The sequence below is a fragment of the Nasonia vitripennis genome, chromosome 1 (assembly GCF_009193385.2).
Source record: "Nasonia vitripennis strain AsymCx chromosome 1, Nvit_psr_1.1, whole genome shotgun sequence".
Taxonomy (NCBI): domain Eukaryota; kingdom Metazoa; phylum Arthropoda; class Insecta; order Hymenoptera; family Pteromalidae; genus Nasonia; species Nasonia vitripennis.
Window position 1 is genome coordinate 8,383,846 of NC_045757.1, and position 23,120 is coordinate 8,406,965.

General features: G+C 46.2%; 1 protein-coding gene across 8 annotated transcripts in view; it reads right to left on the bottom strand.

Annotated features, from left to right (window-relative positions):
- The window catches only part of LOC100121368 (ankyrin repeat domain-containing protein SOWAHB), a 110,616-nt gene that overhangs the window by 73,457 nt on the left and 14,039 nt on the right, over positions 1-23,120 (bottom strand). For all 8 annotated transcript variants that reach the window (XR_513104.4, XR_513103.4, XM_008218440.4 and 5 more), the window contains 2 exons: positions 18,526-18,561; positions 18,288-18,395 (listed from right to left, as the gene is read on the bottom strand). Coding sequence is in view for 6 of the 8 variants with exons in the window: in XM_008218440.4 (XP_008216662.1) it covers positions 18,288-18,395; positions 18,526-18,561 (144 nt within the window). In the remaining 2 variants the exon portion in view is untranslated. The remainder of the gene's footprint in view (positions 1-18,287; positions 18,396-18,525; positions 18,562-23,120) is intronic.

Sequence of the window (23,120 nt, forward strand, 5' to 3'; positions counted from 1 at the left end):
GTTAAATATGTACGCAAAGATCAAGCAAGCAGAATAATTAACATAATATCAACGAACAAATATTTCGATTTTTACAAGCAGCAGCTGTGTTCGTGAAATCCGCACTAATGTAAAAAAGCCGACGCATCTTCGGATAAAGTCATTTGACTCCGCAATCGTAAAGCACTAAAATCATTTACATATCACAGACACACTCACTCGGCTAAAGTGGCAAACCATACAAATCGAAGCAATTATATCGAGAATTATGTTTGTCAAGCGATAAGCTCCAAACGGCCCCGACAAGTGTGTATACAGCTCGTTTGGGAGCATGCAAAGAGCAAAACACAGGTGGTAGCCAGACACGCGGACTTAAAAACCGCGCGCAGATAAGATTAATTTCATAAAACGCGGAGGTTCCTCTCCGCGACTGTCAATAAATAACGCAAATAAATACGAGTCGCTCTTATCTCGGAACAAGCCAAGTCGAACAGACACTTCATAGCGGCCGTCGCTGCTGCGTAATAAAAAAACGAGTATATCGCGTAATAATCGGGCGGATGTTCGGAGATACGGAAATTAGCCGTGTGTCGGAGAGACGAGAGGAAAAAAAGTTCGGTAGCCTCGGATTTCGATATTCGGAACAACGAGAATGTTAAGAGGCAGGATATTGGAAGATAGGGATGAAGGAATGAATGGAGCCTCGGTGAACATGTGTGTCTTCTGGTAGCGTGGTGCTAATGAAAATAGTGATAAGAAGTTTTTGGGGCATCAGTGCTCGGAAACGTAATGTAACAACGTGAGAGCATAGCGCTGATTATAAACGATTAAAAACAATATTGCATGGCAAATTTTGATTTTATAAAATGCGTTAATTAAAAACACTAATAATACAGCATTCTTAACAAAACAAAAATTCACAAAAAACAGAAGAACGAACACGGTACAAAATCCAAAATTCACAGGTATGCCCTTAAACACGCCCACGTGTAGACCATAGAGGCTGGAAAAAATATACGGCCCGTCTCGGGCCCTGGCGACACACGCGTTCCGCAGAGAAAGAAAGAGAGAGAGAGAGAGAGTTTGGCCTCGACTTTTAGCCAGCTGCGGTCCCCGGCGTTTTGACAACAATTTCCACTTAGTGTCTCCGCGTGACACTCGTGTCTCTCGCGCTCTCTTTTATTTCTCTCTTTCTTCGCCGGGGGAGTCTGTCTTCGCGCTAGCCGTAAAATCTCGGCTTGATCGCTATACGAAATTAGCTCGGCCGGGAAGTTGATAACGCGAGTGTGGCTCTTGCGATTCGGAGAGGAATTCACTTTTGAGGGATATCGGGCTTGACTTTGTAGATGAAGCGTGAAAGGGCTTTTGAAATAATTAAAATATGAAAGTCCTGCGGATGATTCATTTAAAGCAACGCTTCAAATTAAATAATTAAATAAAGGAACGAATCTCCCAATCGTGATAGTAGATGGCGTCCATCACGATTTTTTTTACCGTATATAACACGTCGCGTCATTGTTTTTCCATCGTCCGAATAATCATCCATCATCGCTCAGTTCTGTAATCACAAAATTAATCGACGGCCTGATGAGATTCCGTTAGCCATCATTAAAACTCCACGACTCCTAAAGTGTCTCCTAACCCTCAACACCATCCTTCTTTCAAGTAGCTTCTCAGAGGAGTCAGCAAACTCTCTCTCTCTCTCTCTCTCTCTCTCTCTCTCTCTCTCTCTCTCTCTCTCTCTCTCTCTCTCCGCGCTGTCGCCGTCATTCATAAAAGTCGTTCCATTGACTCTGGGCCCGCGTTTTATCGGATGAATGGGCGCTTCCACGCTACAGCGTTATATAAAATGCCCCCCCCCCTCTCTCTCTCTCTCTCTCTCTCTCTCTCTCTCTCTGTCTCTTGCTTCTCCAAACATCCGAGATGCTATCGCCGAGATGAATACATGTAGGAGTCTCTGGGCGGAGAGAGAAATATCGTGATTATGACGACGAGAGGCGCCTCTCGGGCGAAGGTGTTGACACGAGAGGGAAGCGGGTGGAAAAGGCGTTGCCATCGTGTGGCCGACGCTCATTCACACCTCCGCCTTTCTTGTTTATTTCCCTTTCTGTGCATCAGGCTCGGACTCGTCGCCGTCGTCGTCGCAGTCTTGTGATTCTTCTTGGTTTTTCTGATTTCTCGTTTTTCGGTGCTTCGGCGGATGAGTTATTGAACGAGGCTGTTTTCGTTCGGCGGTTTTTCGGACATTCCTGGGTGTCGGATTTCGTTAGAAGACCGGAATGGAGTTATTAGGTGCTTGATAGTGGACGTGGATGACGTTAGTGTCTAGATGAAGACTCTCCTCTGCGGAGGTGTAAAGGAGATTTATGCTCGGTGAGATTCACGACGGAATGAGGTAGTCGCTGGATAATTTCGAGGAAAAGAAATAGATTTATGATGCAACAATTGGAATGATGCGAGGATGCTGAATCCAAACATCATCCCCTAACTCAACGATATCCCCAGTACACACAGCCAGCTTCAGCCGCCGATTTCTCGCTAATCCAGACCTCGGAGAAATAAGTCCACCTCTCTCTCTCTCTCTCTCCGTCTCTCCCCGCGAAAAGCCAGTCGTAGTATAGAGAAGGAGGAGTGTAGCCAGGCTCGCGACGAGAAAAACGATCGCTGCGGCCAGTCGCGAGTGGAGAGCGCGCCATTCCCTCAAGATCGGTAAGCGTAAGGTGCCGGGGTTGTGGGTGGGGCGAGGCGAGACCACCCAGCCGCTGTCGCGCCGGGATCGCTTAGCATAAAGCGTGGGCGCCATTCTTTCCATCCTTCCTCGAGTCGTTTGTTCCCCTCGCGAGAGCCACTATGGTCTTATCTTTTCCCCCCTTGTAGTGGTATGGTACAGTTGTGAAGGGACGCTTTTTTGGTCAGCGGATTCGTTGTCGAGCTATTTTGGCGCTTAGTTGTCGGATTTGTCTGACTCTGGTTTGCGTTTAGAGGGATGTTGGCTCGGGAGGTTAACATGCAAAGATGGACAATGAGGCTATTGTGTTCGCTTAGAAAATGCGTGAAAGGTTTATAATCGTAAGTGTGGGTCAGTAAGCATTAGTCCGAAGCATCCGGTACCAGCCGATTAAAAATCTTCCTGAAACTATTTTCATGTTTCTAATGTCTCTGCGCTGCCCCACTACTCGTTCATTCTTCTTCTTCTTTTACTCCTTTAGTTTCCCATGGGTACAGGTCCGCAACGAAGGTGCCGAAGAGGACACTCTACAAGTCGGCTCACCGCGAAGACAAGAACAAACGAACGCCAAGAGGGGACTGAGGGTACGGCAAGAAAGAACCGGAACCGGTGTTGGCTTTTGGGGAGCGAGTCGAGCCCGGCGATCATTAATAAACGAGGAGTCAGCGTGTAAAGCGATACGCCATTGTCTCGTCAAACGAATTAACCCCGAGGCAGCTCTTAAAGATTTCAATGGGTTAAATTAAGCTGGAGTGTCGTCGAGTTACTTCGGGGCTGTATTCATTAGGTGACGGATTGGGGCTCTTTGATCGAAGAGGTGTATATAAAGCGTAAGGAAGCGAATACTTTTATTTTCGAAAGGGAGAAATTCACAGATTCTATTTGAATAATGAATTCGCTTGAATTTTTTAATCGACTTTTCGATACAAAGACTGAGCGGACGAAATTGAAATAAATCATCCCTATTCACGCTCTTGTACACTTAGGATGAAACGTATCATGTCTAATAATTTATTCAAGATCGGTACCATTTCTATTTCGTAGTAAAAAATTCATCATCGGCTAACGTTATAGAGAGACCGCACACCGAATTATTACGCAATTGAAATCTCCGTCCTAAAATATTTTTCATGTACATCCAGCCAAATTCGTCATCTCCGATCGATCATCCCAAATTCGAAAAACGAATCCTCGATAACGAAGACAGAGCAAACAAAACCTCAAAAGAGACAATACCGGCGCGACGAGATTTCGAGCAGCAGATTAAAGACCAGAGGACAAGAGGTATACCGCCGCCGTAGAAACGGAAAAGAGTCGTGCCGACGGACCACCGTGATCTCGAATTTTCTCCGGAAGCGATCCTTTTGCAGCAGCACACGCGTACCTCATGAATAATTCCGAAAGAGCTGCTGGGTCAATATAGAGGCTATAACTCGAGAAGAGGCACGCGATAGGAAAATATTAAATTTTTTCGGTACACTTTGGGAATTCTTTATGCGCGACGATTGCGCAATGAAATTCACCGGTGGTTTACTATCAAGGAGTTGAATATATTGTTTCAAAAAAAAAGTGACAGAGTTATAAAACGTGAAAATTTGTATAGTTGCACCTGAGCCCAAACCAACTATAAAAAGCGTCGAAGCCACCATCGATCTCTTAACACCGAACTCTCTCGAACTTTTATCTCTTGCATGTCCCCGCCATTAGGCAGCCGTGTACCTCAGTGTCCTCAAACCGATATCACGCATGCGCGCGCATCAACATCGCCGAAATCAATCGCCTATATATCTCCGAGAGGAAGTAGCGCGTAGCGGACTATATACATTGCATTGGATCATTTTAACGACCATCCAGATAAGCGACTCCTTCTCTCTCTCTCTCTTGAAATGATCTGTAAGGAAAAACCGGTGGCGCGATCGCCGATCTCTGCGCCCATTAATCAAAGGACACAGCCGCGCTAATGAACCTCTACGAGGATTAAGGAGGCGGAGAGCTGCGATGCGTGTACGCATTCGTTGCTAGACAGTATGGACGCGAGTACATGCTCCATTGAGAGGACGGACGACAGGTACTCTGCACTTCTTGCCCATGGAGATATCGAGAGAAATCGCCGGCTCTGGATATGTGTATAGGAAATACAGCTGCGGACAAGGAACATGGGGCATTTGCTCTTTCGCCGTGAAATGTGATTGAAGATTTTCTCGAGCGAGTTGCGAGATTGGATTGAAGCGTGTGTGTGCACATACTGCCGCAGCTTTAGATTTCTGTGTTCTGCTTTTAAACGAACACGTGTTCGTACAGGCTTCTGCCGTGTCGACTTGATGTGTGTGCCTGGCAGTTATGATACAAAGTGCCGGTGAGTTGTGACACGTGCTTTTCAATGCAGGCCTCTTGAATATAATGATAAATTACTTATTCATGCTCTCCGCGATGTTAATTTAGATAACGTCTACGGCACTACTTTATTTCTCCTGCGCATCAGCGTAATCATTGTTTGCATTTCGTCTAGCGGTAATCTAGAGTATATGTCTTGTCGGAGTGATTCGAGCTTTTACAAGAAAGCTCTCACGCGTCATTTGTTATCTGCGACTTTTACGACATAACTCGCTGGCCGATAACGCATCCTCATCAGCGAAATTCGAAATAAAGCTCTCTCCCCGCCGAAACCATACATACGCAAACGAAAGCTCGCCAACATTTTAATCATCCATCCAAACATCGCACGAGCGCGCAAAAACCGTTAATTGATCCCCGGGCAAATTCGAAACTTCGCGCACGCACATCTCCCGCGGGCGAAAAGCGAAAAGCCGCTCTCGTCGATAAATCCAAAAAAGCTCCGATTGGCCGAGTGAGACCGCGAATGAAAAGTCACGGCGTCTGCCTTCGGCCAATCGGCATCGGCTCGGAAGCTCGCCCCCGCGAACGTTTTAACGAGAGCTATACTGCAGTGTCGAGCCGCGGATTATATCTGTTGCCGTTGTCCCCCTTCCCCCTCGGCCTCGGCGGATTTCATCGGGAGTTACGAAAAATATCAATTAAACATAAAAGCACAGGCGCGTGTCATCCGATAATGGGCGGCAAGCGCTCGCGGGCGCGCGCCTCGAAATAATTGGCGGGGAGAGGAACCTTGAGGCCAGAAAATATGTATATACTACACCGGGGCTATAGAGTAGCTTGTTTTTGTTTATTTTTTTTCGCTGCGTTTTGAGCTTCCGGTGAGGTGTATTCTTTTTTGGGGATATAATTGGACGCGGCTCGTTCCTGGATTTTACAGTGTATATGAATAGCGTTGTGTACGGCGATTGTTGTTACGAGTGATATGTTTGAGTTCGCGAATAATTAGCGAGATGTATTCGCGATGCGCTGAATGCTGTATTGTCCAATACATTCTACAAGAAAAAAATACTGCGTACATGGAATTGCCAATCAAAATAGCTGAAATGCTGAAGCAAAATCAAATGATTCGTTAAATTATACAATAAAGTTTCATGCAAATATCCAGCCAGCCTGAGCCGCAAAAAGCTTACCAAGATCCTAAAATCTTCGCACATCGTGTATAGCAGGGTCGAGATTTGATCGTCCCTCTCCCTCTTTTGCTCTCTACCTTGCGTGGGAGGGCCGAAGAATTACCCGCCGCTCGTAAATTCCACTTAGCTAATGCGCCTTATTTCGGGCGTGTACATTTCACTTAGCGCCAGCCGATTTCATATTTTACGAGAGAGAGAGAGAGAGAGAGAGAGAGAGAGAGAGAGAGAGAGAGAGAGAGAGAGAGAGAGAGAGAGAGAGAGAGAGAGAGCGACCTGGCGTCCGTTCTTCTTTCCAGCTCTCTCGCCCTTTACCTCGCAATTACCCCGCAATAAATTACGGTGCAGTCGTAAAAACTCGAAGATCGCTTATCTCGAAAAAGAGCGCCATGCGCCAAGTTTGGCTGTTGCGTATATATATAGTGTCTGTTATGCAGTAGGCAATTTTCGGATTTGACGCGAGAAACTTTTCTTATATTTATTTTTAAGAGAATATGTCTAAAAACTGCAGTGAATAGCATAAGCGGCCCGAGCAATCGCTCGTTTACTTCCAAAATTAGAATTTTAAGTCCGGAAAGTCAGTTCCAACAAATTTATAAAGCGAATTCTTTCCAATAAAACTAAAATGTCCAATCCGTCAATATAACACCGTCGGCAGTATCAGCGGTGTACATACTAAGCGACAAAACGAAAGCATTTGCGCGGTTAATTTCCATCTCTCGACAGTCTCGTCGATTGCCGGACACGCTGACCGATCGACAGCGCAATTTTTCCCCCGCTGATGCTCTCCGCGACTGTATGAAAAGGGCTGAAAATAAATGCGCCGTCAGTCGTTCCGATCATCGAATGACAGCTCCGTCGAATGACCGCGAGGATTTCGAAAATCGAAGTGCGACTCTTTATTAAGTGCGACACTTTGGTTCTCCGGCCGAAATTATACAGTATGTACATAGAGGTGATATATTCGTGATATATCGATTGTTCGTATACATACGGTAAAAGCCCGTCAATTTCGCAGATTAAAAGCGACTCATTCGACGGCTCTCATACGGGGCGGATATGCCCGATGCTACTTTGCACGTATGTGAACGAGCGAACAAAGCTGGGCATTTATTTATTTTTAACGAGATTTCATTGAATTGACGTTTTCAACAAAGCAGTGTACTTAAAAGCTTATTAAATCACGCTTTGTTGACGTATTTTCACTAAATCGAAAATAAACCGAGTGATACACGAAATCGGTGATAATCGAGATGCCGATCTGTCTCATACGTATAGGTACAACATCAAATCACAAGTCGCCAGAGTATATCTCTGTTGCAGTCTATAAGAGTCCTGCAAATGCACAGCGCACAGCCTCCCTCGACCGCATAGCTATCCGTAAAGAGAGAGAGAGAGAGAGAGAAAGAGAGAGAGAGAGAGAGAGAAAGAGAGAGAGAGAGAGAGAGAGGATCACTCTCGGGCGGGCGAGGAAGGAGAGATACCAATCTCGCTCCGGTATAACGATCGTTTAACGAGGGAGTCCCAGAGAGTTCCTTCTCTCTTTCTCTCTCGCGTGGCGCCAGGTCCGGCGCAGAGCAGCAGCAGCCGTATACATTTCAGTCGCGACATCGGCGCGAGCCAACCTTCTCTCTCTCTCTCTCTCTCTCTCTCCTCCTCCTCTCTTCGCATGCGACGTCGACTATGCACCACAAAGAAAAACAATCAGCAATAAATTTTCGCAGACCTCGATCGTGTGCTCCTCTCTCTCTCTCTCTCTCTCCCTCTGCTCTGCTTCAGCCTGGCTTTCCTCTCTCTCTCTCTCTCTCTCTCTCTCTCTCTCTCTCTCTCGCTCGCTCTTCCAGTTATTTACGCACCGCGTTTCCTGCCCTCGCCCTGTTGGTCCGCGTGCGCGCGCGCTCGTTCCTGCGGCTTTTATTTCTCTGTTTGGTCAGCAGCGGAGCCCGACTCACCAGCATTATCGCTATCAGCTGTTAAAAAGTCACTTTGAATGAGAAATATTACTCGTAATTCAGTTGCAATCACCGGATCGTTAAGAGAGAGAAAGAGCTCTTGGCTTAATAGAGGTATTAACGCGCCTGAAAAGCTGAGGAGCGAATGTCGCGCGCGTTGGAGAGACAATATTGCTGCCGGAGGTGTCGTTTTTTGGCCTCTGGTGCGCGGTGATGCCTCGTACGGAGCTCTCTCTCTCTCTCTCTCTCTCTCTCTCTCTCTCTCTCTCTCTCTCGTAGTAAAGATAAAAGTACTCGAGAATAAAATAATGGCTCGAGGACGCGGTGACATCTGGTTCGCTGCGCGACTAAATTGAGGCGTTCGGTTCGGTTCGTTAGTTCCGTCGTAACAATTAAACGACTCGTTAGCACGTCGAATTAAACCGCGCGAAATTTATGAAGACTTATAAATATTCGTAAAAATGCCCCCGTTTTACGAAGTTGCTCGCAGCGCGGCTCAGAACAAATCTATTAGTCTTATAAAATTACGTGCCCCAGAGAGAGAGATCCCGACAAATAAATCATTGCAGTAGTCCACACGGCTCATCAATAAACTACAAAAATATTTCCAAGATTGACGGATAGCCGTCAATTAGCAGCAACCATTCATTAGCTTGCGTTCTCTCGCACACGGACCTCCGTCAAAAATTTCCGCCGTGACCAGAACTATGCACCAGCCCACTCCTCCGAAAGCTGCACGTATAGATATCCAAACGGGGCTATTTGAGCCACTTACAAAGAGGCCGAGCAGATAGTGATCTTTCGAAAAACCTGGTCATTTGCGCGCTATATAGCTTTGAGGACACACACACGTATCGATGTCGTGCACCGGAGGAGCGCTAATGGCTGTGCGTTGGCTGATCATCGGGGACAAAGGGGATCATCCGAGTGTTTTAGATAAGAAGGGGATGATTCGGGGTCGCGTTTAACAAGGTAAGAACGGCTGTGAATATTTTTTCGTCAAACGGGGAGGATTTAAAGGCCGCAGTATCGCGATCCTACGGCTGGATAATATTTCGGGACTGAACAACAGGTTGAGCGTTGACAGTCTTTCAGTTAATTACGTGTTAGGCTGCGCTCTGGCTTTCTTTCAAGAGAAATGGGATACCTTTAAGCTGCTCTTCCGAGTTAATTAGGCGTTGGGCTTAAACAAAAACGAGAGTTCTGGCCTTTGGAGTTGATCCGTACTTCCACAGCATATTTCAATTACGAAATTTATGTGATAAAGCAAGAATAAATCCCGGACAAAAGGCTATTGTTAAAAATATCAGAAAACATAACGTATCCAGATTTATCATTCTCTAATTGCCGCCTATTCTCCCGTCCACTTCGCACACAATCAAGTAATTAAGCAACGATGAGTTTTTAAAATGAAGACATTAAATAACATCGTATTTAATTCGCCACTGCTAATTACGATCTCGTGTGCACAAAAGACCGCAATCACGTGTATACTGTATACCTCTACCATCCCTATCTCTCATTGTCTGCGCGTAGAAAATTAGTCATATCGGCGGATCTTTATGACCCAATAAACTTTTCATAGCCTTCTGTCAAGAGAGAGAGAGAGAGAGAGAGAGAGAGAGAGAGAGAGAGAGAGAGAGAGAGAGAGAGAGGAGAGAGAGAGAGAGAGAGAGAAGAGAGAGAGAGAGAGAGAGAGAGAGAGAGAGAGAGAGAGAGAGAGAGAGAGAGAGAGAGAGAGAGAGAGAGAGAGAGAGAGAGAAAGAAAGAGCAAAAAGCAAAACACACCCGCAGGAGGTGTAAATTGCCGACGATAGCCATCGAGCGAAAGAAACGCGGCATATGTATGCATATGATGCTATAGTATAAACGAAACGTAATGAGCATCGAGTTTATATACGCAGCAGCAATTAGCCCATCAGACCGAAAAACGATTCGGCAGTCTGCCTCACTCTCCGAGGTTTTTCGTACAGTCGAGAAGGCACACCCACTGGTCGCGGCGTACAAATGACAAAAACTCGCAGCGCTGACACTGAAATATTAATGAGGAACTTTGGAATTCATCACTCGGCGACGAGGAGACCAAGAGTCGTGTGTTGCGACTCCTTTCTTCTTTCTTTTTTTTCGTTTTCTTATTTGGGGGCGAGAGAGCAAGATTTCTTCTGACCATTTTTCAAAGTCTTTTTAAGGATTCTTGGGGGAATACGTTCTCGCGGAGATACGCCGAATATACACTCAAATTAATTTTAATATGCCGAGGGAAGATATAGCGATTATTATAGTACAGTCGAAAAACAAATTTAGAATATACTCTACGGCGCGTCTCTGCTTTGTGGCGCTATTACCGAATTTCCTTGCGCCCGGCGCGCTTTCGCCATGCGCATACGAAAAGAGGAGAAGGACTCATAAGGAATGCTATGCGAGAGGTTCACGCGCGAACCCGGAACAACATCTTTTGGAGATCTCCTGTAAAGGGAGGTCGATTGTTTTGGGCTAGAGCTTTGGTGGCCGCTATGCGTCATCGAATGAAGACTGGGTGTTCCGCCGTCCGACTGTGAATATTAAATTCACGTGCGTTAATGAATAGGTAACGCGAGGACTGCAAGAATATATGCGAGGCTTTGTTGACTTTTTTTTTAATATTTCTGTTTTTAAACATCGCAGTAACAACGTTTACACGCACGCGATTTGACAATGCTTGAAATTAATTAATTACCGACGCAGAGCCGAAAAACAATGTTCGACAAGCTCCTCGGAAAAATATTTCCATTGAGAATGGAAAACGCGAACGCTCAATACAGCTCGTCCGGACGCGCTTTACATTCTGAAATTGCGTCAATAATCAGGCCCCCGTGTCATATACATACAGAAGCCAGGAAAACAATGGCTTTGTTTCCTACGCAAATCGCGATATACAACGGCAAGGTAAAAAAATATCTTTGGCTGGAATCGACACGCGAACCGTTTGCTTACACGTCACGGCGTTACGCGTTCGGTATTTGCGCTCTGCACATATACGCTTGCCGTATATTATTATAAACAAACGTGTGATTCTCTCTATTTCCATCAGCTGCCTCTTCATTCTTCCGTACGCGTGCAATTCTTTTTTCTCATGAACTAGTTCGCTCTTTCTCAATGGATTGGCTAATTATCATTTCCTGGTATTTTTACATAATATATTGTTGTACGTGCCCGCTCGCGTGTTTACCTTTTATTAATCCTCTACGAGAAATAATGAAAGCATACACGCGTATAAACATCTGCTATGTAAATCCACACACTAAACCGTACCTACGTATGCAAAAAGCTCCGAAAACGCCTGTCATTCCTGTCTATCACCTCATCAGATTTTATCGCGGACATTGAAATCCTCCTGAATGTAGAGCAGATGCAAGACGGCGCGAACCGCCTCTCTCTCTCTCTCTCTCTCTCTCTCTCTCTCTCTCTGCTCGCGTGTGCCTCGTCCTCTCTCGTATCTTTCAGCGCAGCCGCAACAAAAACTTGACGACTGCGCGGAGCCAGTGGCAACACGTGTTTTCCCGAATCCCGGGAACGCGCGCGAGTTCAAGTTCCGTCGGACGACTATATGCTTAACGCCGGATGTTCGGGACATGTGCTGGGCCCGACGTCGACGCTGCGATAGCCATCGGACGACGTCTCGCTTGGCTAATTAGTACCGGTGCCGACTGTGAGTGTATGGGTCTGAGTTTTCGTAGGTGTACCTACGGTTTTATGATTTAGCCGACGTTATCTCGCTTTTGAATCGCGAGATTGTGCGGGTTTTTCGAGCAACGTGCGTGAATATGATGGCTTTTGTGTGTAGCGGGCTCTTTTTTTCGAGTTTTGGGGGGAATTTGAAAAATGAGGTGTTCGGGATACTTTAATTGGAGGATACGATTACGTGAACGTTACAAAGCACGAGTGTGTGCGTATCGCGGAGATAGTGTGAAGAATCGCTTTTTAATTACTGGTAAATATGTCTACGCGAGTACAAAGTTTCGTTTGAATCAGGGACAAAACTGTACAAAGCATTAACACGTTTCTGGTCGAACCGGGTCAGAATAACCTACTTGTATAGATGCCAACTAGAATGTTTCGTATTTTTAAGCGATAACTACCTGTGCCGTAGTCGATGGCCAACCTCATTCCAAAAATTCACCGGACCAGCAATAAACTCAAACAAAGGCCCTTTAAAAAGGGAAAACCGATCTATCTCCAGACGATCTCCGTAGCACACGAATTCCAGCTCGCTCGCAACACTTTCCCGCCTTGAAACAGGAGCAGCGCAGGGAGAAGAAAAGAACCGCGTAAACGCGGTGGCTGCTGCGTCGGCGCCTACGTATAAATGCCTCGCCGTCGTCGTCGGGTCAGCTCGGCTCCTCTTTCGCAAGACTAACTCACACACACACACACACACACACACACACACATACACAAAGGGCGGAGCCGCAGGACATATCCTGTGGAAGGTCGGACTGCATACGGGGACCCGCGGAAAAACGATCCCGCGGCGAGATGACGCCGCGTTGGCGCCCCTCGCTTTCTCTCTCGGTCTTGCTCGTAAAAATCGGTTTCGGAGCTGCTTTACGTGTGGGAGTTTCAAGGGAGTCTGATTTCTCGCTTTTTGGATTTTTAGATCGTTTTATTGCCAAATGGGTGGACGTTTTCTTTTATTTAATTTTTTTTTGTGCTGATGAGCGACAAAGGACTGATTCTTTGGCTAATAGATGGCCGGAAAAGGGCCATCACAGTTATTCGAAGAATCTGGAGAATCCGGATAACATACAATTACCGAAATCAAGCGCGTTAATTTCCATCAGATCAAAATCTTCGTCCGTAATAAATAACCAACAGCGTCCATTTCGAGCGATCAGAAGAAAAAAAGCGCACGCATTCTGACGCGACTCCCGTTCTCCAATTCACAAAGCTCATTCATAAAGTCCGACAAGCAAACAAGCGAGATAGACGCAGCGAGTCCGCGCTCGCGCGATGAAATTAAACGAGTGTCGCGCATAAATCACGCGCGTTTCGCGCCGTACGAAGAATAAGAAAGCTGCCGTTGCTGCTGCAGCAACAACAGCAGCACGGGGGCGAAGATACGCGAAATAATGAGTTGTTCCAATACACGGCGAGAGGTGCTGCCGCTGATAAAGCCGAGAGGCTTGAAGCGAAAATATAACCGAGGGATAATTACGAGCATAAATCAGAGGCGTTAATATTTTCGGGGGCGGATTGGGACTGTTAGCGCGGGGTAATGGAGAGCTGGGTGCCGCCCGCTTCGTTATACACCGCGAAGAAGTATCGCTGCTTTATAAAGCTCCAGAGGTGTGTATATACGTATCCGAGGAGATTGAGACGGGGGCAGTGTATGTGTGTGTGGAAGTGGCGACGCGAGACGGAGGCTTCGTTTTCTGCAGGCTATTGATGGGGGTTTTAAATTGAATGAGAGATTTATACTTGAATTGCGCGCCCTGGTAATTTGCCGATGTAAATATATTCATGCGCGCGGAATTGTGCACTTTGATTGCGTTGCGCAATTTCGATAGGAGCTTCGCTATGTAGTTTTTTCGACTGCAGATTACATCTTAATACTTTCGTCTTCTTTGTTTCGTATGTACCAGTAGATATCTATAGATGTAAAAAGCCGCTATCACTCGAGGGACCAATTTAGAGGATCGAATTAATAGAGAAAGCAGTGATACAGTAAATGAAATTGAAACGGTGGTTAAAAATTATAGGAACCGAAGATCGGTAGATCATTTCGTTGTAACACGCCTACTTGTTAGTCCGGAGTTTACTTAGAGTCCTCTGGGACTCCTCGAACAGCGTTACGCCCGCTAATGGTCCAATGGTAACGAACTACTGTGAGTTGCTGCTGCTGTTGTTGGGTGAATCGAGCTCAACTTTCTTCAGTATCAAATGATGCATTTTCCTATTCATGTTTTACTTGCAATCGAAAATGTTGCGATACTAGAGGCGCTGGTATTTAATAGAATTAAATTGATGTTGGTATCAAGAAACATGCGTATACGGTAAATTTAACGGTTATTTGAAACTTTTATGAAGTTTATTCATTCACAGTTTATTTAATTCGAAATTAATAACTGAAAGATTTTTTATGCACGAAATATACAAGTATACAGTAACACACAGCTGATCGCGATCGAAACTTTTTCCCCGTCAATTTTTCCAGGCCACCCAGCGATTACTCTGCTTGACATCGCAATCATCGATATACGAGCCAATCGTCAGTTATAACAGCTGCAGAGAGAAAGAGTGTGTGCGAGTGCACCATCAGCATCGGAAGCGCAATATCGAGGTGGGCGGTCTTACACTCCTTAAATCAGGCAGCCATGGAGCTCGACCCTCTCAATCCACAGCAGCAGCAGCAGCAGCAACAGCAGTTCAGGCTACCTCTTATTTGTTTGTTTAGGTCGGATAATTAGAATCCGATACAAATGGTTATTATTTATTGCAGGCTGCTCGACGCGAAAGGGGGGGGGGGGAGAGGCAGCAGTGATTGCCTCGCGTTATTAAAACCTTCGATAGCCTCGAAATAAATATGCGAGAGCCGTGAGAGAGAGAGAGAGAGAGAGAGAGAGAGAGGGAGAGAGAGAGAGAGAGAGAGAGAGAGAGAGAGAGAGAGAGAGAGAGGAAGAAGGAGATAAGCTGCGGACGAGGGGTGACGACGTGGAAAATTTAATCGACGCGCCATTACGATAGGATCGAGCTGATAAATCGACGACGCTGGCTCTCTCGCTGCAATTTCTACGGATGGAAAAATTAAATTTTTTGTTCTCGACGCTGCCGCAGCGCATATTGGCTTTCGTGATAATTAGATGTTGCGATTTTTTTTCGGCGGCCGGGCGAGGAAGTGTCTTATTTCAATTAACCCGCGCGCGTGTAAGTTTGGTATTTTTCTGCCGAGGACTGCAAAATTAGATACAGAAAGATACAGCGTGTTGAATTCTTGAAAATTGAATTATACGTCTTGTTAGAGGCTTATCGTGCATTTGCAGCACGTGTAAGATCTACGTAAACCATAATAAACGCGATCGATTATCAGAAGTATACCTATCGAGTGAGAATAATAAGTTTAACTTTTTTAAATTGTCATCAACCGACGATTTTTAATTCCTTTATATCCAAACGACAAAGAGAAAAAAACAATCGGCCTCTACTCCTTTCTTCCCATTCGAGTCTCCAACAAAGCCAACAAAAGCCAAGCAGACCTCCTACACCCAGTAGCGATGAATTCATCGGCCGACCGTAATCCATCCGAATACCATCACACCGCGTCCTCTCAACGCCATTAATGACAATAAAGCGAATAAAGCCATCGACTCGGACTTTTTACGAGTCCCAACAATACTTCCCTGGCTACCCGAACAAAAGACGTATCGACGCCTCTCGCGCGTCTTCTTAATAAAGTATAATAGACGCGCGTTTTTATACGATCGCACACCTGACGACGCGTCGCGAACTCGTGAATCACGGCTCGGCTATGCGAGGGCCTATCGATATGATGTGCACTGCCGATGTGTCTAATACGCAGTCGTAAATCAACGAGTTTTACGAGGACTATTATACGCGGGAGCGACGCGCGAGAGGTTGGGTATAGGTATATATACAGGTGCGGACGATGGAATAATGGGAAGAGACTTATTTTGGTGAGTCGGGAAAGAATTCTCAATTTTTCTCGTGTTTTAGGTGTGTTTGTCCGAAACAGGTGTTCTTTAATCTTGCCAACTTCTTAACGCCACCCATAGCCATGACCGACCCTAACCAATTATACCAACAATAACAATTCAATCCAACGTCGAAGCACCTCTTACACCCTTAACTTTTTCACCCTCTCCCAGTACCAATCCTCGACACTTCCCACCAGCGTTACGTACCTCTCACCTCCCGAGTCCGAATTAGCATCCCCCAGCCCCCCAAAGCCTCGTGAAGACCTCCACCTCCTCTTCCCCGGTTATAATAATCTATCGATGAATATGCAACGGCTCGACTAGAGACGAGATCCACACCATCCCACGTGTGGTTCGGCACATCTCTCGTCTCTCTCGTCTCTCTCGTCTCTCTCGTCTCTCTCTCTCTCTCTCTCTCTCTCTCTCTCTCTCTCTACATATATATACACGCGGCGTCTGGGTTAGGGTGTGGAATTGCGGAGGAGGGCGAAAGGAGCAGCCAGTAGGCATGCCAATTACTCCCTCGGTAATTAAATCAACACCGCAGCCTAATCAACGCTCGAACCCCCTCTATACCGCCAGGCGATGCGGATAGTCGTCGTCGTCTCGGGAGCGCGCATTTGGGATAAATAAATCGCAAGCGAGCGTCGCAGTGCCTGCTCTGCTATGGAGAGAAGGGCTTTTCGAGGCTACATGTGTGGTCGCTGTATATAGCTACGCCGCTATACTGCCTGTGCTTATTGTTCCGGATAAGCGAACGTTTCCGAGAGTACGAAACTTTTTACAAATTTTCGCTTGGAAAATTAATCGTGCTTACAATTATTACACGTATACGGCGTCGAGGGACTGTTAGCCCGTGCAAATGTCGACGCCCCGGTGTATTAAAAATGTCCACGAAACTTTGTTTGCCTTACAGACACGGATCACATTAAATTAGCTCTCCGGATCGTAAATAAAATTTTGACACGCGTGTTGCGCTAAATTTATCACGGCCAATTTTTGCAGCGCTGAATTGAACGCAGCGCACGAAATATTATTAATGGAGGGACGTTAAACCGGTGGCTAAAATTGAAACGCTGTTTCCGAATGTCAATTGAATATACGCGCCGTTATGTGCGCGCGCGTATAGGCATAATACAGAGAGTCGTCCCGCGAGAGCGTTTTTACGATCGCAATTACGGCCTTGTAAATCAAGCGGCTCAACAAATCTCAATATTCAAACAGCCTGTCATCGCGACATCAAGCCATTTCGGAGCATGCCTGCCAACGTGGAAAACCAATAAAGTCTCATGAGCGAATCGTAAAACGACTGGCTCTCGCGCGCACCGAATTTCCATCGGTTTATACTGCGAGAAAAGTTCGCTGCGTGCATTTATGCCTGTCTCTTGTATAGCTCTCCATTTGGACTCGGAATACGTAATAATTTTAAAAATCATTCTCGTCGCTTCATTTTGCATTATTTATGGGAAATTGTATTTGTGATTAAATAATGAGTAACCTTGATGAATAGTTTCTATGCACCTCATTTTGGCTGAAAAAATCTCGCTAAAACACTTCATAATTCAAGCCGGGTGACGTTATCAATGAAAAAAATTCTGCTCGACTTATTTTACTCCACGAAGATTAAAACTGCAATTTGAAAAAATTTAAATTACCCAACAGCTCGGCTACGCTCGCGTGTCCGCCGACTTTGCACTCGAAACTCGCGTGACCTCATTATGCAATGCGCTCGTATCCCAGAACGCGAAATCGTTCGTCCATGATCGAAAGCTACATACTTTTCAAAAATCATTTCGAATAAACAATTCAAAGCTCGCGTCCATCTGCAGTACCTTCCTCGAAACTCCTTCAACGACTCGCACTACTAATTAATTACCTCCGAAAGTGCTCCGACCCTCTATCGCGTAATAACTTCGCACTCTCCCGATAATACCGCAAAATTGAATGTGCGTTGCACACACAGGACCGAATGATAAACGTCGCGGCGATTAATTACAAAAACAGCGAGAGCGAGCGTTCCCAAACGGCCAACAAGCCGCACATCCGCGGTTGAAGGGGGAGCTTTCTCTCGCTCTCTGTCTATCGCTTTGCGAACAAACGCCAACTGAAATTAAAAATGGAAGCGCCGGCGACTGTTTCGCGAAACAAACTCGTAGGTCGCGCGGAAAAATGGTACGTGTGCTACATGGCAGTGTACAGAGGGGCGAATAAAAAAAGTTTGCCCTGGCCTCTGTGCGGAGCCAGTCGGAAATATAGCGAGTAGGACGTAATTGCTTGCGGGAGGATTGGTTGGGCGTTTTCATTAGTTGTGCTTTAGAGTTGTATCACGTGATAGTAAATATGCGACGGCGGGTCGATGGATATTAATTATGAATTTAGCTTATATATTTTTTTAGAATTTATTTATTCTCACCTTAGTTCTGGCGAGACGTGGCTCCTCCGCGGCTAGTTTGGCCAAAGCTTGATAGTCACCCTGAGCTGCCCTCACCAACCATTCTCGAGATTTTCCATCCATCAATTGCTGTCATTTTAGAACGATCAATTATAAAATCATATAATGAATTATTTATATAGAATTTTATTTCAGAAAGAAGGATTCAATAAAGGAAAGAAGATGTAAGAGGTACAAATTACGACGATGTTGAACTTACCGATGCAACAGACGCTCTGTCATCGTCTTCATTTCCCTGCAAAGTACAGACCAAAAATGTTAATCAACCTTACACATGGAGAAAATGTATTACATTACAATAAAATATGCATTACAAGAGAATAATACAAGATACATCAATTTTCAACAAGAATTTCAACGTCTTTTGTCAGTGATAAGTGGTGTATAAGTACACACACTACTAATAATAAATGAAAATAAAATCTGCAATCCTCATAAGACAGAGCAAAATACACTTCGACGAACAAGAGTAAAAAGTTCACAAACTGGACGCGTCAAAGTTGACCGACCGCTCGCGCGTCGAGAAAATTAACTGATTCCCAGTCTGACGCTAAACGACTACTCATCCCCGTTAAACTGTTTCTATTTTCACTTGTCACGCCACGAGAGTCTTCCGCGCAGCACACTTCTGCACCAAGAGCGTCGTCCTCTCCTTCTCAGGTCCATTATCATTTATTATTTCGGTCCAACGACGAGATTCGATATATCCAATCGATGCCACCCGCTGCTGGCCAGCACAGGATCAATATTTACTCGCCCCTAAGCCGTCATTGTCGCGAGGAACGTCGGGCTGATTGACAACCCCTGCGCGAGGCGAGCCCCCCATCGCGGGGCCAGGTGATGTCATTGACGCTGTGGATATCACACTCGAGGATCAGATCGATGCTGTATAGCCAGATGTGAAAATAGTAATGGTTGTGTAAGCATGGGTGAGATTTTCGGACATTATTTATGAGTAATGTTTCTCCTTCGTACATTAACGGTCCTGAGTGTTGCTAGCTTCGTGAAAATTGAGATTACATCTTAATGTTGATGTGTATCGCGATGATGATGCCATGTGTTAACAGACAAGTTGTAGAATTTTCTCTAAAAAATGACAAAATAAAAGCCGAGTAAAAGCCGTACAATTGTTCTTCGCATTTTCCCTCGGCTAAACCGATAAAAGTGTTTCACACCAGGAGCTTTTCCGCCCACGTCCCAGCAAGAACATAATCTCGCATTTAACAACGTATTTGCGCTATACTCCTGCTGACTTCCACAGCCATATACGTGCGTTTAATTGTCGGTTCTTGCCCATGACTGTATGGCCCGAATAGAGTGTGAGTTAACGATCTCCACGCATTATGGATTCGAGAGTTTTGCGGACGGCAAAGCATTGAATTAGGTGCTTCATTATTTCAAGGGGACAAAGACGCGAGAGCTCGGCATTTATAATCGCCTCTTAACCTCGCCATTATATCTCTGTTTTCATCGAACAATACAATTGAATCACTACTACCATAAATTAATGCTTCAATTCATTCTAGCTTACGTTTCGCTTTAAAAATTGTCACAATAACCGCAATCCCTAACTCGATCTCATCCTTCTTCATCGCGCTCACCCCCGACGACAAATTACTCTCCATGGCGTGATGTCAACGTTCTCAGGCACACGTCCTCGAAATCGTCCGGTGCAGTCCAGCCCGATGCAAAATTTCGTGGCGTGCCAGATTCGATTAAGGCTTGGCGCGATCGAGGCTCGAAGCTCTCCGATCGGCGATAGAGAGAATAAGGGAGGAGAGGAAGCTTCTGCCCTGGCGCGTGATCGATCAAGCCAGCAGCGGCGCCTCTGCGGCGCAGAGCCGCGTCGTTCGCTCAAGCATCAGCACGCATAGGCTTTAATTGCGATGCTGATGCCGGTGCATTAATTAATTCCCGGCGATGATCTAAATTAAAATATTAATTACCGAGCTGACACCAAAGCTCGCGCTCGAAATTGGCCCTGTATCGCTCTTATTGTTCCGCTCGGCCTTTGTGAGGGATCCTTTTTTCTTTGCGAGTTTTATTATTGGGAAGCATATGCATGCACTGAATGAAAATTCATGGTTAAAAGTATAAATGAAATCTCGCCCACGCACTTGGAGGAGATAACGATTCCTGAATCCACAAAAGTTAAAAAGTCAAAAATCGCGTCGGTCTTATCCGATCCATTGCTCGAGCACTACAGCGCGGCCCTCGAAAAAGGTTCGCGCTCAAATATTTATACTCGCGTTATCGCTCCTGAAATCTTATCTGCCGAGCGAGCGCAATCTCGCCTCTCGCTTCTGCGTGTCATTCTCCCTCTCTCGCGAAGACACTTTTAAGGTGGAGAAAGAGAGATACAGCAGGCTGCGATGCCATTACGATTAACTCTGCTCTTCCTCTACTACGACTACTACTACTACCAGCAGCACCACCACCACCACGCCTTTCTTCTTATAAGCTTATCTGATAAGGGCGCCATTATGTTTGCGCTCGCGCGAGGCTACGCTGACTGGCTGATTCGACTCTCTTCCGTTCGAATCCCGCGAACTCGCTTCTTCCTGTTAAGTAACGAGTTTCAGAAGAGGACGTATGCAATTGTTTTACTCTCTTGATCGATTGTCTGTTGAGATATGGAAGATCGAAAGGGTCTAAATGATGATTTTGTAGGGCCTTATTTGACAAGATGTGAGTGGTGTGTTCCAATTAATAAAGAGCCTCGTCGTAGAGTCGAATCAGTGACTCGAATAATATCGTCGGGGTAGAATCGATCGATCGCTCAGGCTTCGCTCGATGCAAAATAAGATGATCGAAGTTTGATCGACCACGGGCTGATGTAACGTTTTTATGCAGAAACACCTTCATCCATTTCGTTCTGTGTCAATCTTCTTTCCTCGCGCTTCGTGTTGGTCGGAACACTGTGGGCGTCGATCAAGAAATCAACATTAAATTCGGTGTGCTAATTAGAATGATGTACACTGACCCACAATCAAATTTTAATTATCAAAATTTCTTCCACGAGGTATTTCACGCATAATCAACATTCGAATACCTGAGATTTTACGCACGTGATTCTTCCAAACAAGCGCGAATGATACCTCATCCTACACGACCTACACCAAGGCCCAGAAAAAGCCCGACAGGTTCATGTAACAAGTCCAAAAAGTCTCTGGACAAGACCACGGAACATCATAACCCCCCACCCCCCATCAGGCTAATCAGCATCGAACATATCTGCAAAATCAATTCACAAACCCGGATGGTATAACAGAACACAACTCGCCTCGTAAAAAATTCACCGAGAGCATATCATAACACTCTCAATCACCGAGACGAGGGTGTTGCACCAAAGAAAGTCCAAGCATACACGCATGCATCTCTGCATATACAAAGTATAACGCATAATACGTCCGGCTATTTTCATAGAGCGTCGACGGGGCGGCGGCGCGTTGTACGCGTTCGGGCGATATGACGCCGGCGGGGGATGTACGAGAGGCAAAACATGTTCGCGGCGGCACACGAGGCCGCCTCGAGAGCTTCGCCGCGGAATTAGCTTTATTATGGCCTCGGGGGTCTCTACCCCCTCTTCCTCTCTCTCTCACTCTACACCACGTTGGCGGAACAAGCCGTATAGAGAAGAGAGTCCTCTCTCTCTCTCTCTCTCTCTCTCTCTCTCTCTCTCTCAGCCATACTCCCTCGATATAAGCCCCGAACGTTAACCGAACATTTTCGCGGCGAGCCGCAACCAAGTGCCGCCGCTGGACGATGCGGTGCATGCGTGTAACGCGGATGAAGCCGAGAGAGAGAGAGGCATGTATATGCGCCGGGATGATATTAGCGCGAAGCAAGCGCCGCTGGTCCCGGATAGCACGAGGATTTATGCGTCTTTTGGTGGTGGTGCTGATGTTGGCGCGGCGGAAAAGAAGATAGGGATGGCGGCGAGCGTGGGAATTACACTCGCTTGGGTTGCTTCTCGCCTCTGCGATATTGGAAGAGCGAGAGACGGTTAGAAATGGGGAAAATGGCTTTGCGGATAATTTCGATGTTTGGTTCGCGTGGAAGTTTTCGGACTACGAGATAAAGTTGTCGGATCTAATGCGAATTTATGAAAGGTGCTTGTTATCAGAAGGTTATAGAGCAGGAACGCATTAGAATCTCACTCCAATATATTTTGCTACGCGAATTAACGTATACCCCAGCAATTTTCAAAGCCCGACTTTTTTCAATTAATTAGAAAGCGTGGGCGGAGACTCACGAGCGCTGCAGCAAGCAGAGCAGCAGCAGCGGCGAAGGGAGAGCTAGAATTTAGCGCAGCTCGCTAGCTTGCGCGCCCGCGCGAGATCGATTATGCGATTCTGCGGATAACGTTAGCCCTGATTTATTCCCTTAATGGGCGTTCGTGCATTCATTTCGCGAGAGGGAGAGAGAGAGAGAGAGAGAGAGAGAGCAGGCTGCGCCGCCGCCGCGAGGCAATTCCCGCGCGCAGTTGGGCCTTCGCCTAGCGCGCAGCTACTGGCGCTGACAGGAAAACTCTCGCCGGGTGATTCAGCGTTCGGTTCGGCGACGCCTCCAGCTCCGACCATCACTATCATGATGCGCCTACCTAACCAATCCCGCGGCAGTAGCGGCAGGCTGCACAGGCCCGAATCGACGCTTTATATTACCATAATTAGAATGGGAGCAGTAAAACACTTCTAACGCAAGACTCCCAGCCAGCCAGCGAGAGGCTCATTAGCTTTGACGTAATTGATTGCAGTCGAAGCGGCCCTGTGTGGCGCAAAGCTCTCGCTGATG